We start from the raw sequence: 16,707 nt of genomic DNA on the forward strand, positions 1-16,707 counted from the left end.
ACAGGGTTGGCAGGACCCCCGGCAGAAGAGTAGTCTGCGGGACCCCCAACGGGACAGGACATGGAGTTGGCAGGACCCCCGGCAGGAGAGTAGTGGGGCCGGAACCATGGCTGAGGGGACCGGAACTGAAGCCTGGATCATGGCTGTAAAGTCCGGTTCTGAAGCCGGAAACATGGCTTTGTGGGCCGGTTCTGGAGCAGGAAACATGGCTGTAAGGTCCAGTTCTGGAGCCGGAAACATGGCTGTATGGGCCGGCTCTGGAGCCGGAACCATGGGTGTATGGGCCGGCTCTGGAGCCGGAAACATGGGTGTGTGGACCGGTTCTGGAGCAAGGACCATGGCTGCTGGGGCCAGAACTGGGTCTGTAACCATGGCTGCTGGGGGTTGAACTGGTTCTGTAACCATGGCTGCTGGGGGCTGAACTGGTTCTGGAACCATGGCCCTTTGGGCTCGTGCTGCTAACCTGGCCTTGCGACTCCTTCTTTTAGGAGCCATTTGGAGGCTCCGTGGACCTCCGAAAGCCAGACGAGTACCAGCGAATGGCTCCTGGACTGTAGCAAACACTGGGTGAGAAGCAGGGGCTGACGCCAGACGGACCACACCGATGCGTGTGATATCAAAATGGGAATTGGGAGACCTGGGTCTATCAGGATCGGGAAAACAAATCGTGAGGTAATCCAAAAGCCAGGCAGGTAAGAATTTAACCAAATCTTGATTCTTCATCGTAAACTTGCATGCATCTGCCAGAGCAGCCACTCGCTGCTGAACCCTGACCGCTCCCATCCATCAATTAGCGCAGTTAGTCAAAGAGAAGGTATAATCCAATAGTTCCTGCTCAAAAGGATCTGCTGGGCCCATATCTCGGGTCGGTTCGTAATGTTACGATGTGTGTAGGAAGCAGGACCCAAATGCAGATTAAAGTGAGAAAAATAACTCCTTTATTTCAAGGCTAAACTATTCACAAAGAGTGAACAGAACACTCACCGCAGACCAAGTCATTACACAAGACGAACCGACAAATACAGACAGAAAAAACAGAACTTAAATACACACAAGACTAATCATACAAACAAGACACATGTGAGGAGGGAGGAGAAAACACAGGGACACCAGGTGAACACAATCGGGTAAATTAGACACACCAGGGAAACTAACGACAGGGAACCACAGACAGATCTAGACAAGACAAAACACAACGCAGACAGAAAACCAAAGACAGATCTAGACAAGACACAACGCAGACAGAAAACCAAAGACAGATCTAGACAAGACAAAACACAACACAGACAGATCGTGACACAAAGTGCTTAGGTAGATGAAGCTAAAGACAAATGGGACCTTTCGGTGAATATAATATATATATAATTTGTGATATTTAAGCTTTCACAAGAGCTTTAAGTTGCCTTGTTAGAAACATAACATGCTAATCCTGCTAGTAGCCATGAATGGATGGTGTAGTCAGAGCTACAGTAATCAGAATGCCATATGGGGCCCAGGCAGGGTCTCCTCCAGCAGACACACTCTATTTCCATAGCTTCACTCAATATATTCCTCTCCCTCTTCCTGTCTGCTTCCTCTCTTCTCTTCTCTCTCTCCCTCCTTGCCAGTGTTTCCATAGCATGAAGTCTCACATGCCAGGGTTAAAAAACATGCATGCCTCCTCCTCCTCCTCCAACTCCTCCACCATTTACTCAATTATTGTACTCAAGTACAATTTTGAGATACTAGTACTTAGTTGAGTGTTTCCATGTTAAGCTACTGTGTACTAGGCTTGGGCGGTATGACGGTATTACGGTATAGCAGGGTATTTCGAAATACCGTCGGTATGATTTTCAATACCGTGACGTCACAGACTGTGCGCCGAATCACAGATGCGTTTCATTCTATTACACTGACACGGAGTTTTGATAGGGACGACTATGGTTGTAATGCACAGCACGCGCCAGCAGAGGGCAGGGGAGGGCAGTCCGTCTTTCCCGCTCTCAGAGCTCAGCACAGAGCTGAGCTGAGCAGGATGGCGGCAGCATTTGCCGGCCCCGAACTCGGACAACTAGTAAAAAATAAAAATGCCTCTGCGCCTGTTTGGGACTATTTTGGGTTTACTCGTCGCCAGTGACTTCATCCAGCACAACGAGAGACAGAGGCACTTCTTTGGGAATGTTTAAGACGGGGTGAGTGAGTGTTGACATTTTTTAATCCTATGCAACCGGTTGATGGTTTTGTAGTGGAGGTCGGACGGTTTTAAAAACGAAAGCATTAACGTGCTAAACATTCACGCGATTAATCCAATGAATCAAATGGAAATAAGGTTTTTAACACATGCACGGAATAATATTGCCAAACTAGTTAGTGAATATAGCAAACTTTATTCAATAAGTGAAGTATTTACTCCCGGAAAATGTTTATGTATGATGATATATTGTTAACTTAGCTCACAATGGAAACAACGTCGGACATCTACAAACGCGTCCTGTATCCGATCTCAAAATGTGCCATTTGCACAATGTGTCATGTATGCAGCCCTTGTTTTGCACTTGCGCGCATGTCGCAGCACTTTGCGAGCGTCTACCGGCTCGGGCTGCATTTTACACCGAACATATAATATACCGTTCGAAACATCTATTTGCCGCCGAACGCCACCTCGCTCAAGTCGACCCAAGTCATACCGTCATATACCGTATACCACGGTATGATGTCAGCAAGGTATGACGGTATGAAAGAAATGATACCGCCCAAGCCTACTGTGTACTTCTACTCCACTACAGTTCAGAGGTACATGGTGTACTTTTACTCCACTACATGTATTTAATACTAGTATATTTATTGTTTTATGTTGTGTGTATTGTGTACATGGTTTAAACGTTTGATTGTTGGTGTTTTCGAGTGGTTTGGGCGTGTGTGGTGTGTGTTTTGTGTTTTGTGTGTGTGTGTTTCTGACACAGTTGCGGCATGGATTATGCCCGGCTGAACCGCAAACATGGTTTTAAAATGTTTCCGACGACACCGTGCTCGGTGGAGGAGTGCAGCCTGGCTGTGGGGGTCATAGTGGGGCACAGCAGCATCAGATCTGCGGCTCGGATGAATGGCGGGGTGGTGATATTTGTGGACACAGAAGAGAAAGCGAACAAGGTAGTGGAGACCTGGATCGTTGTTAACGACACGTTAATTTCCGTGTCTCCACTAACCACCCCTGCTACTAGGGTAATGATCTCAAATATCCCACCGTTCATACGGGATGACTTCCTGGTGAGAGAGCTGTCTAAGCATGGGAAGATAGTGTCCTCCATCAGGAAGCTGTCCTCGGGCTGCAGATCTCCACTGCTAAGGCACGTTGTGTCTCACAGGAGAAATGTCCTCATCAGGGACGTGCACAGACATTTGGAGGGGCTATTGCTCTAAACTGGAAAAAGGGCCTCCCCCCCTTTTGAGACCTTTTGAAAATTCTAACTTGTTTTTAATGTAAAAGGTTCATAAAATAAAAACACAACACTGTGACACTCAGTTGACCTTTATGTCCAACTGTTAAATTTGATATTCAGGCACATTTTTTGTTTTGCAGTCCATATCTCATTAAAATATCTAATGTTAGTAACTATTAAAGACAACATGGGGAAAATTCTGTTCTAATGTAGTTTGACCATTGTAACTGCTGTGCAGACATACTGATAAAATAGGGCCTCTAACTAATTACCTTAAATAAACTCACTAATTAATTAAACCAGTTCAATATGCATTCTTATTCTTATCATTCTTTAGGAGCGCAGAAACGGTAAGGTATCTAATTACTTATGTATTTAGTATTCCATAACTTAGTAACAGAGATGGTCAAACTAAAGTAGAGACATGGCAGAAATCCTACAATGAATTGGGACAGTGAACTGTTCTCCTGTATGTGAGAGTGCGATCAAGAAAAGAGAGCGAGCGTCCCGTTGAGGGAGTTTACTGAGTAAAAGACACAGAAAGACAGAAGCACAATAACAACAAGTAGGCTATATTTAGGTGTTTTTTTGTAAATAATCGACGGTGTCAAGAGGAAGTAAAGTCCCCTGGTTTGTCCCCTATACTGTAACGCCATGCAGGCATTTGGTGTGATCACCATAGCCATATGAGGCCGGTCTCGGAGGGCTTTCCTTTGCTTCCAGCTGTCAGATTGTAAACAAAGTCACGTGACTGGGGGCAGATGACAGCACTGACAAGTTGTGTTTTATTGCAGCGAGATGCTACAATACTAATTGTGGGCTTATCATGTTGATTCGGCCACAATAGAAAGCAAAAAAAAATCTCGCTCTCTCCAGAGAGGCAGGTCAGACAAAAATGGCAAACGGGCTGTTGCCCAGGCAACATTAGCCCGTAGCTGTGCACGTCCCTGGTCCTCATGATTCTGAGTAAAAGAAACGAGGAACTTAATCTTGTGCGAAGTTTGAAGATGGATGATTTTAATTATGTTTTGTTTGTAAACTCGGGGACTGCCAAGTGTTTCGGATGCGGGGAGGAGGGGCACTTGGAAAAAAATAAAGAACAGGGGGACAGGGGTAGACATTAAGGGTACTATCACTGGCCCCACCATAGTAGCCACTGGCCCGGAGCATTCGTCCAAAAAAAATCTACTAATAATGAAGAAAATGAACACATTTGTTGCGATAGTAATTTATGCACTAACTACATTACTACTTGTACTACAACATTAGAATAATCAGTTCTTCCTCATTTTCCTCAATTGTTCATATTTGGTTTATTAAAATAACGATATTGTGTTCATTGTTAAAAAATGTCAGCTATTATTATGAGTATTATTATTTGTATAAAGCGCTTTCTGCCTTCCTGTTATTAGGAGTTAGAAATGTAATGACTATGTAATAGATTAGATTACAACCTTCATTATCCTAAACTGCTGGGACATTTCCCTAAAGCCAATACCTTTATATTTTCTACTCTTCACTTACTTGTCAGCATAGGTCGGCATTGATGTACAGAGCCGACAGAAGACCTTGTTTATATTGGCATCATATTGAGAGGTGCAGTGACGCGTCCTAAAACCAGGAAGTAAGCTGCTGGTTCCCTCGACAAAAAGCAATGGGATTTCTCCACAGGGTTTTGGAAAATAGCTGGAAATAAGGTCTGTGGAAAACAAACCTGTTTAATAAATGCACATTTTGTTCAGCCGGATAATCTCCACATGTCTACCCTACTTTTATAATTTTCGAATCATAAATCTAATCGATAGATTATAAAAGGATTTTAGGACGCGTCACTGCACCACTAGAAGCCAACTCCATCGATCAAGCTGGCCGAAACGTTCTCTCCCTCTTCTTTTCATGCGCCCTGTCACTCTCCTTTAACTCCTCCGGTGACTTTCTTTTATTTGAAGATTGTTTTTTGCCTGGCGCTTGGCCGGTTACCGCTGGTATTAAAAACATTTTGGCGAATGGTTAGGTGGCGCGACAGTCTGTAGTGAAGGAGCACGCTCACGGGAGCCTGCTCGCGCTCCGCAGCCAACAGCTTTTTGCTTTTCACCCAACAACAACAACCGACTCCCGAAACGCTATGTTGTAGCGTTAATAAACGAAAATACCGATACCACAGGACCATTTTTTTAAAGCAATATTTTTAGTGGCCCGAGCGGGCAAGTGGAAAGTACGTTATGCTGGCCCGGGGTGTCTAAATAGTGCTTCCGAGCCAGCGGGCCATTTATAATGTCGAGCCCTGGGGGGAGGAGGAAAAAAATAAAGTACAGGAAAAAACTCCAGAAGAGACTCCTGCTGAAACAACAGCAGCGGGAAACCCCACTGAGGGGGCCCCGAAGCAGGGTTAGGGTTCCTCAAAACAAGCTGAGAGTTCCCCAAAGAAGGCTGAGGGCCCCCCAAAGCGGGCTGAGGGCCCCCCAAAGCGGGCTGAGGGTCCCCCAAAGCTCCCTAAACAGGTTAAGGAAAACTCAGGTCAAGAGAGTGGCAGTGAGTGAGGAGGGAGAGAGAGAGGAGGAAACGGTGGAGGAGGTGGAGGAGGATGAGTAGGATGAAGAAGATGAGGAGGAGGAGGAGGATGAAGAAGATGAGGAGGATGAGGAGGAGGATGAAGAGGAGGAGGAGGAGGATGAAGAAGTCCCACACAGTGGAGGAAAGAGCAAAGGGCAGACTGCTGGTGGTGAGAGCCAACTATGAGCTTTTTCATCCGTTTTTTATCAACGTATACGCTCCTAATTCAGGTCCTGCCAGAGTTCCGTTTTTAAAGGAGCTCAGTGCTGTTTTAAGTGAGTGTGAACCAGAAGAGTTTTTGTTTTTAGGGGGAGATTTTAACTGCACACAGGATGCTGAGTTAGATAGGAACCAGAGGGAACCTCATGCTGCATCCAAAAGAGCCATGACACAGTTAATAGCAACACATAGTCTATCAGACATATGGAGAGAGCATCACACACATCACAGACAGTACACATGGGTCCACACGAGGGAGAACCTTTTATCAATGGCTAGGCTGGACAGGTTTTATTGTTTTAAGCACCATTTGAATGTTTTTAAAAAGTGTGCTATATTGCCTGTTTCTCTGACCACTGCCTTGTGTTGTGTGATGTTTTTATTGCCAACATAAAAAGCAAATCTGCGTATTGGCATTTTAACACTGCTCTGCTTTTAGATACACATTTTAGAGAGGTTTTTATTTATTTTTGGAAAGGTTTTAGAGAAAGGACAGGGGATTTTAACTCATTGAAGCAGTGGTGGGATTGTGGGAAAGCCGAGATCAATCAGCTTTGTCTTCAGTACACTCTCAATGCTTCTCGTGACATCACCAAGTCTATGAGAGATCTGGAGATGGAAATAGTGGAACTGCAGAGCTTTGCAGAGTCCACAGGAAATCCAGGTTGTATTGAAGACCTCAAATCTAAAAAAGCCATTTTGGCAGACCTGCTGGGTTCTAGAGCACAGGGGGCGCTGGTCCGGTCCCGATTCCAGAGCGCTTCCATGATGGATTCACCCACGAAATACTTCTTCAGTCTGGACAAGAAGAACGGGCAGGGCAGGCTGATCCACGCTCTGAGGTCAGCAGGAGGACAGCAGCTGACAGGGAACAGCCAGATCCGGCAGAGAGCGGTGGACTTCTACTGCGACCCTCTTCACCAGTGAGTACACAGAAGACGATGGAGGGTTTAATCTGTTCTGCAGGGGCCTACCAACGGTCTCTGAAGAGACGAACAAAGAGCTGGACGGGCCCCTGACTGAGGAGGAACTGTGTGCAGCACTCAAGAGCATGCAGGGGGGGAAGGCCCCTGGAATAGATGGCCTCCCCCCGGAGTTCTACAAGACATTTTGGGACTTTTTAAAAGTCGATTTAATGGACCTTTTTAATGAAAGTTTTAATGACTCTTTCCTCCCTCTGAGCTGCAGAAGAGCTGTTTTAACCCTCTTTCCGAAAAAAAGTGACTGACATGGAAATAAAGAACTGGAGGCCCGTCTCTCTGCTGTGCACCGACTACAAGCTGCTGTCCAGGTCCCTGTCCTCCAAGCTGAGGAAGTTAATGGACCAGGTGGTAGACCGGACCCAGACCTACTGTGTGCCCGGCAGGTCAATCATTGACAATCTGTCAATAATTAGAGATATTTTGGAAGTCTCTGGTTCATTGGGTTTCGACACTGGTCTGGTTTCATTGGACCAGGAAAAGGCTTTTGTCCGGGTTGAGCACCGTTACCTGTGGAAAGGGCTGGAGAGGTTCGGCCTCAGCCCGGGCTTCATCGCCAAGATAAAGGTGATGTAGGCCTATGTGAAAATTGAGAGTGTGCTTAAGATAAATGGCGGTCTGTCTAGACCAGGCATGGGCAAACTAAGGCCCGCGGGCCATATACGGCCCGTTGGGCTTTTGAATCCGGCCCGCCGAATATTGGTACAAAATTGTCCAAATTATAGTAAAGACCGCATTCATTTTGCCTTTTTCCTGCAATACCCGGCATTTCAGTTGATCCCACTAGATGGCGCACTCTAGACACAATTGACCTTTGCTGGAGTCTGGTCTATTCTCTCAGCTGGCCCCACTTGGCAACCCGGCAAGATCGGCGAATACAAGTTGTAACAAGCAGTAGCGCTGAGCAAAGTGACTAGAACGCAACCACACACTTATAAAAACACTTATATAAAGTCAAGCAACACTAACCAGGCTTAGTGTGAATCTGTTTATTTTTTATCTTACTTTAATGACCATCCGTTCACTGTTATTGACCATTGTGAAGAGGCAGACGTTTTCCTGTTGTTTTGTATTATTGCAACTATCGGATGGAATCAATACATGGTCTACATGTAGCCATCACAAGTAAAATCATAACGAAAAAAAAGATGGTAAAATGTGCGTGTAGATAACGGCTTATGCCACAATATGATAGCAACAAGTAGTCAAGATAGTCTGATTAGCTTCGGTTGCTATGCTAACATCACCTGTAGAATGCCAGAGAAACGTTCATAACAGCGTTGTGATGCCAAACAGCTTTCAGACTAAAACACATTCACTGATGGGGATGGGGGATATTTATCAGCTGCTTGTTTTGACAGTCAGACAATGAAAACTTTATAGCGGCCGCTGCTGCGAGTTAACGGGAGAATAAACTCCGGTAGACGAGCAGCACTGCAGCGGGCAGTAATGCAGCTGAACCACATTAATAAACAATGCAACACGGCTCTCTGGAGAAAGGTATAAGGTTGGGGAAGTAGTTCTTTAATTTAATCTGGCTTCGTATGATTAAAAACTACCCGACGCAGTCCTCTATTGATGTTGTGAGCGGTGTTGCGGAGAAAATCAGCGACGTAAAACGCTGTGTGGGTCATAACAAGGCAGGTAAACGGTTACATCATGACGCAAACGATGACGCAATGACGCAATAATTCACCTTTGAACATGCATCTGTAACAATGAGAGGACCAAAGAAAGGAAAAGTCAACATTGAGTGCCGAGTGATCTGCTACTGGCCCAGGCCGTCTGTCAACTCATAGTGGCCCCCGAGCCAAAAAGTTTGCCCACCCCTGGTCTAGACCCTTTAATGTGACCAGGGGGATAAGACAAGGCTGCTCGATGTCAGGTATGTTGTGCACACTGGCAATAGAGCCCATGCTACACAATATCCGCTCTTTTAATGAGGGCCTGTTTTTACCTGGTTTTAATACACGTTTTATTTTATCTGCCTATGCAGACGACATGATTGTTTTTATAAAAAAAAAAAGAGGATGTTTTAAAGCTAGGGCAGGTAGTGGATACTTTCCAAAAGATCTCCTCTGCAAAAGTCAACTGGGCCAAAAGTGAGGCCCTAGCAATGGGGGAGTGGACTGGTGGCCTCCCTCAACTCCCAGGTGGGTTGACATGGAAGAGGGGTGGTCTAAAATATTTGGGAGTCCATCTTGGAGATGAGGTCACACTCAATGTATATAAGCAAATAGTTTAATTGTTTGTTGAAAATCTGAATAAAAGTGTTTTTAAAAAAAGATCTGTCCTGGCTGTCAGAGCAGAAGTACCGTATGTAGCTCAGAGCATGCGTAGTTGTATTTCTATGCCCAATGACATCACGGACTGACACAGAGGTTGTAGTGCCACAGTTTGACCACTTCAATGTCCACCGCACTTTCCTGGGTGCCTGGCCCTCACAGGATGTGACAGTCGACATTTTTAGCTAGCAACGAGGCATGGTGCATTTTGCCGCACTTGGCATTGGCACACACTTATGCACTTAAAGCACGTAAATGCAGAAGTACACCAAAGACACAGCATTTGTCTCAGTGCAGGGGAGCAGGCAGGGCACCAGGCCACAGGAAGTCTGATCACATCTGGTGATAGGATTCTGAAGGAGTATTCACATATTTGGGTGTGTGTGAGTGTGTACCTGACACCTTCCGTTCACACACAGGTCAGCTTCATAGGGGCCACAGGGGGTCCCGTCCATCACTCTGTCAGACACCAGGACGGGGACATCCCGGCCCAGAGGGCTGCAGAACAACACACAGGGCTTATCTACACACACACACACACACACACACACACACACACACACACACACACACACACACACACACACACACACACACACACACACACACACACACACACACACACACACACACACACACACACACACACACACACACACACACACACACACACACACACACACACACACACACACACACACACACACACACACACACACACACAAGCATGTGGTTAGTATAACTACAAGTGTAATACAAAGGCACAATAACAAACAATGCGGATCCATTCAGTGTTATTCAGAAACACAGAAAACTTGATTTATGAATGGGAGCACCTGCCTGTCATTGACTTGACATTTGAAACTACCTTGATTTACAATTTCCAAAGTAACAGCCTGTGGAGGTCATGTGAGGTCAGGTCTGATGACTATCCACTCAAAGATGTATGTGACAGCTGTCGGGAACACTACATCAGTGTGTATTTATATGGAAGTACCTGCTTGATTTCTTTCATTATGGGTGATAATAGGGACTTTATGAAGGTTAGATGGGGCCAAAAACCATTTCCTCTGTTGTCTGTGAGCATATTGTCTTACTCAGCCCAGGGTTGTCTGAGTTATTAACAGAGATATTAACATTGTATCCTCAGAAAGACTTAAGAATGTATCGATTTGGTGTGTTGGCACGATAGGTAAAGAAAGTCAAAAACACTAAGGTTGCATTTAATAATCATATTATTAAAATATTATCAATATTTGGATTGATATTGTTCAAATCTGAGATATCCTAAATATGAAGTATAATTTGAGTTTATAGGCTTATGTGCTTACGACGATTATAAAGGGAAATAAATCAAGAATAAGAAAAATGCACAACTACGTTTATTTTTCTGAATTCAAACAATATTGACATTAATGTTGAAATGAATGTTTTTAAGGATTGATAGAATGTGTATTAACCACCATCCTGGACCAATGAGCGTTGTTTTGTTACAGCTAAGTTTACTCTTGTTTGCATTTTCTGGGCTATTCTTTGTGTGCCTATTGAGCCTGGTCGTGGTCCCTTTAAGAATCAGGATGACAGAGGGGTGTGTCAGGTGATCGTTAGAGAGGAAATAGGCAAAGCATGGCTCTGTGAGCAATGTGTTATTGTTTGTAAGAAATGCAGCTACATCTGCATACGTCTTAATGCCTTTGATCGCATCGTATTTTCACACCATCCTTATACCATTAAACCTGTGGGCAAAGGATTCCCGTCTTCAGAGTCTTGGTGTACGAAGGGAGTTCATCTGGCTGTTAAGCTATACACACTACATATACCGGGGACATCACAAGCGTTGTTGAGTGATCAAAGGAAGGAGAGAGGAGGGTTGATATTGGTCGACCCTTCAGAGACACATATTCACATCCTGTGAGAATAAAGCTCCTAAATCAAAGCGAAGCAGCTGTGATGACGTGAGCTTCTGAGAGGCTCTGATTAGCTAAGAACTTGAGTGCTCTGGGTGAGAGTAAAGGAGTGTCTGTTTGGATCCGTATCAGTCCACTTTGGGAAAGCATGAGAAAACAAAGGAAGATGGATATCACAGGGATTGCAGGAAGTTCCATTCTGTGACACCTTTGGTGAATTACAGTCTCCACCCTCTGTGACCCTCTGACTCTTTAGCTGAATCACATGTCACACAAACACCTAAATAAGTGCACTGAAACTAGAGAATTTTGATTTCTGGACTGCAAAGGAATTAGCTCAGTTTATTTCTCTGTTATAAACTGTTGTCAAATCTCTTTGGGTAACATCTAATGTTTTAAGCGTTTAATCTTGTAATTTGAAAACTCCAGCTAGGGTTGTTATGAATGTTGAATGTTATAATAAGTGGCAGCAATTATAACATTCAACCTGCAAAAGGCCCACTGCTTTCTCTTCAGAGCAATGTTCAGGCTGGGGGAGTGCCTATCACAGCTGTAGTACACTGAGTAATGAAGCAGCATGTTCTCTTAGCGTCAGACTCAGACTCGTCAGTCGTAGACAAACAAAGACAAAGGGGTCTTGCAGGAGTCTAGTGGGGCTAACTCAACTTTAACTGGGCTAAGTATCAATTTGTGATTTCCCCCCTCTCCTTTCCATTCCAGTGCATGATTCTTCTTGTAGATATTATAAACCTTGCACAAATTCTGAGCACCACAACCTGTCCGCTCTAATCTCTACAACCTGCTCAACTCACAAACAACACCTTGTCACAGGAACCGCCAGTCTGCTACTCAAAAGACTGAGATCATTTCTGGCTAAGCCTCCCAAGAATCGGTTTGGATAGACAACTCCTCCCCCCCACTGCTCTGTCCACAGCCGACTTCACCCACCCACCCAGACCCTCTGCTAGAGGAGGGGGCTCTGGTCTTCTTACAGTATATCACTTACATGTCGTTTTCTTTGCTCTACCTAATCCCGCACTTAACTAAAATAATTATTAAATTATTAAAACAAATACAATTATAAATTAATTAATTAAAACTTATTAAATAGCCAGCGCTGTGCTAACGCTAGCATCCTACCGCGGCACTACGATGTTACGATACTCTGTCTCCCAACTTTTTAATCTCAACAACTTTTTTTTGCACTTCCTCTAAACTTGTCTGTCATCAATTGCCTTGGGCTTCTACGCAGACCGAGGTATGTCCATAGAGGTTCCAAACGCAGATTTGTTTACTCCCAGTCCGGAAAATCATTCATAACATCTATCTGGTCGACTAACCGCCATGTCCCACAAATGTCATGTCATCTGAGCGCACTTATTACTCCATATTTTACACCCACCACTGGTCCGTTACAATCCCAGCTGTACCAAAAACCTGGAGTGGATTCCACTGCCCTCTTCTCAGAGCTGGTCCAAATTCCTGGAGTGGATCCCACTGCCCTCTGCTCAGAGCTGGCCCAAATACCTGGAGTGGATTCCACCGCCCTCTGCTCAGAGCTGGCCCAAATACCTGGAGTGGATCCCACTGCCCTCTGCTCAGAGCTGGCCCAAATACCTGGAGTGGATTCCACTGCCCTTTGCTCAGAGCTGGCCCAAATACCTGGAGTGGATTCCACTGCCCTCTGCTCAGAGCTGGCCCAAATACCTGGAGTGGATTCCACTGCCCTCTGCTCAGAGCTGGCCCAAATACCTGGAGTGGATTCCACCGCCCTCAACCACCAAAAACTGATAATAACACACTTCCTTCCACCTCCTTTCCGCTCCTCCGCCCCATCTCACATTCCTCCCCGCACTGTCAACCTGGACAACCTCTCACCTCTTCAGCCTGTGACCATACCACGCCCCTCCCACTCAACTAATATTGCCCTCCTTAACATCCGATCACTCAACAAGAAAGCCCTCATCCTCCATGAACTAATCTTGGAAAAATCCCTTGATTTCCTTCTGCTCACCGAAACCTGGCAACAGCCCGATGACTTCTTCTCCCTCAACCAAACATCCCCCCCTGGCTTTAAATACATCACTAAACCCCGCCCCTCCCGCCGTGGTGGCGGCCTTGCTGTAATCCACAATCAGAACATCCAGATCACACAACTAACCCTCCCCTCAGTATCATCCTTTAAATTCATTGCCTTCAAAGCCCCTCCCTCACTGACAGTCATCCTCATCTACCGGCCTCCTAAACCTCATCCCTCCTTCCTCTCCGATTTCACTGAGTTCCTCACACTTGCCTCATCCCTCTCTCAACGTCTGTTACTACTTGGTGACCTCAACATTCACATTGACTCACCCACCTGCAAGCTGGCATCCGAATTCACAACCCTACTGGACAATTTCTCTATCACCCAACATGTCACCTTCCCCACCCATGAGAAAGGACACATTCTTGATCTCGTCTGCTCTACCAACCTCCCAGTGATTGACCTCCACCCTTGCCCATTTCCCCTCTCCGACCACAAACTCATACAATTCAACATTGCCCCCCCCACCCGAAACCCCTGCACACCCAGAAACATCACCTTCCGTAATCTACATTCCATTGACCATAACCATCTCTCTGAACTGCTATCGTCTAATCTCCCCCTGGACGCAACCCTCAGCTCACCTGACGATCTGCTCAACCACCTCAACTCCACCCTACTCACCTCCCTCAACACTTTAGCCCCCCTCAAAAATAAAACTGTTACTTTCAAGACCTCCTCACCCTGGTTCACACCCGCACTGCGTAAAATGAAGCAGCGAGGCCGCCAACTTGAACGTCTTTCAAATAAATCATCCCTCACAGTCCATTACATAAGCTACAAACTCCATCGCAATGCATACAGAGATGCTCTTATTGCCGCTAAATCTGCCTACCTCTCCAACATCTTCACTGACCCCTCCCGTAACCCCAGGACCCTCTTCTCCACAGTTAACAAGCTCTTCAAACCTCGTGCTGATAACCTCCCTACTTCTACTTCCGCTACTTGCAGCTCATTCCTCCAGTTTTTCGCAGACAAAATTAACGCCATTAACCACTCCTTCTCAGCTCCATCTGATATACAAGCATCTCCCCCAACCTCCACCGCTACCATTTCTCCCCCCATCTCCCTTGACCTCCTGACTCCTCCTCCCCAGCGCCGCCTTTCCCAGTTCAACCTCGTTACCCCAATTGAAATACTCCATCTGATCGGTTCCTCAAATCCCACAACCTGCTCCCTTGACCCTCTACCCACTCCTCTCCTGAAGTCCTGCCTCCCCGTCCTCTGCCCCTATCTTGCTAACCTTTTCAACTCCTCGCTGTCCCATGGAACCGTCCCCTCTGCCTTCAAAACTGCTGCCGTTACTCCAATCCTCAAAAAACCTGGTCTTGATCCCTCCTCCCTCACTAATTACCGCCCCATCTCCAACCTACCATTCCTCTCAAAAACTCTTGAACGCATTGTAGCCAATCAAATTTACTGCCATCTCCAAACCAACCAGCTTTATGAACCCCTTCAGTCTGGATTTCGTCCTCACCACAGTACAGAAACTGCACTCGTCAAAGTCCTCAATGACCTCCTCACCTCTGCTGACACTGGTTCCCTCAATATTCTCATCCTCCTCGACCTGAGTGCAGCCTTCGATACCGTGAGCCACAACATCCTGCTCACCCGACTCAGGGACATTGGTATTGAAGGTATTGCACTCAGATGGCTCCAGTCCTACCTCACTGAACGATCCCACTTCATCTCCCTCCCCAACCACTCCTCTGCCACAGCTTCAGTCACCCAAGGTGTTCCTCAAGGATCAGTACTTGGACCCCTCCTCTTCATCATTTACATCCTGCCCCTCCGTCAGATACTCCGCCACTTCAACCTGGACTTCCACTGCTATGCTGATGACACTCAGATCTACCTCAGCACCAAATCCCTCCATAACCCACCCCTTACCCACATCGATTCCTGTCTGACAGCTATTAAAACTTGGATGCAACATAACCTCCTCAAACTGAACAGCAACAAAACAGAACTCCTTCTAATTGGCTCCAAATCCACCCTCAGCAAGGTCACTAACATAACACTCACCATCGATGGCACCATTGTTTCCCCCTCCAATCAGGCACGCAACCTTGGCGTAATCTTTGACCCCACCCTCTCCCTCGAACCTCACATCCGCAAAACAGTCAAAACCTCATTTTTCCACCTCCGCAATATTGCAAAAAATCCTACCCTCTCTCACCCGCCCCGCAGCCGAACGACTAATCTATGCCTTCATTTCCTCCCGCCTTGACTACTGCAACTCACTTCTTTACGGCATCAGCACTACATCCCTCAACAGACTCCAACGGGTTCAAAATGCAGCTGCACGTCTCCTCACACATACCAAATCATGGCATCACATCAGCCCAGTCCTCAAAGAGCTCCACTGGCTTCCTGTCTCCCATCGCATCAATTACAAAATGATGGTCCTCACCTACAAAGCACTCCACCATTTGGCCCCCCCTTATCTCACAAACCTTCTCACTCCTTATCAACCCCCACGGTCCCTCAGATCCACCGCAGCCGGACTCCTATCCATTCCCACATCCACACTCTGCAGCTTTGGGGACAGAGCCTTCTCAGTGGCAGCTCCTAGGCTCTGGAATTCCCTCCCCCAAGATCTCCGTGACTCTGAGTCCCTCACAGTCTTTCAGTCCCGCCTCAAAACACATCTTTTCAACTCTGCCTACCCATAAGCCCCCCTCCTCTCAATCAATTTCCTCTTGACTGCCTTTTTATTTATTTTACTATACTTACTTGTTTGCCTGTCCTTGTTTGTCTACCCTCCCTCATATTGTAAAGCGTCTTTGAGTCGTGAAAAGCGCTATATAAATAAAATGCATTATTATTATTATTATTAACTGCTTCTTTTGAATGTCACACTGTAACAATAACTAACCTATCTATTGCTGTTCTGTACTGCCCACCAGGTCCTATGAGGTGATGCTTGGAGGAATTAGACACGCTACTAACTAACATCATGCTGGTTCTTCTCTGTGACTTCAACATCCAGACAGAGAGGTTGTTTGATTGACTTCTCCTGCTAAAGTCCTTTACTCTCTCACCGTCTCCTTCCCCAGCTCCTCACAAAGCTGGCAATCTCCTAGAACTGATCATCATCAGAAACTGCTCGACCTCTTTCCCCTCTGTAGCCTCACTTCACATCTCTGATCGCTACTTCTTATCCTACTCTCTCCCCATTTCCTCTAAAGTGTACCTGTCTGCTGTGACCTCCCTCTCTCCCTCCTCTCAGCCCCCCCTTCTTCTGACTGTTGCTCACTT

At 46.1% G+C, this 16,707-nt stretch overlaps 1 protein-coding gene across 1 annotated transcript in view; it reads right to left on the reverse strand.

The window, feature by feature from the left end:
• adamts17 (ADAM metallopeptidase with thrombospondin type 1 motif, 17) overlaps nucleotides 1-16,707 on the reverse strand; it is a 308,092-nt gene that overhangs the window by 31,398 nt on the left and 259,987 nt on the right. The window contains exon 14 of the mRNA XM_079665712.1: nucleotides 9,852-9,979. Within this exon, the coding sequence (XP_079521838.1) occupies nucleotides 9,852-9,979 (128 nt within the window). The remainder of the gene's footprint in view (nucleotides 1-9,851; nucleotides 9,980-16,707) is intronic.

This window comes from Notothenia rossii, assembly GCF_949606895.1.
Source record: "Notothenia rossii genome assembly, chromosome: 2".
NCBI classification, from domain to species: Eukaryota; Metazoa; Chordata; class Actinopteri; order Perciformes; family Nototheniidae; genus Notothenia; species Notothenia rossii.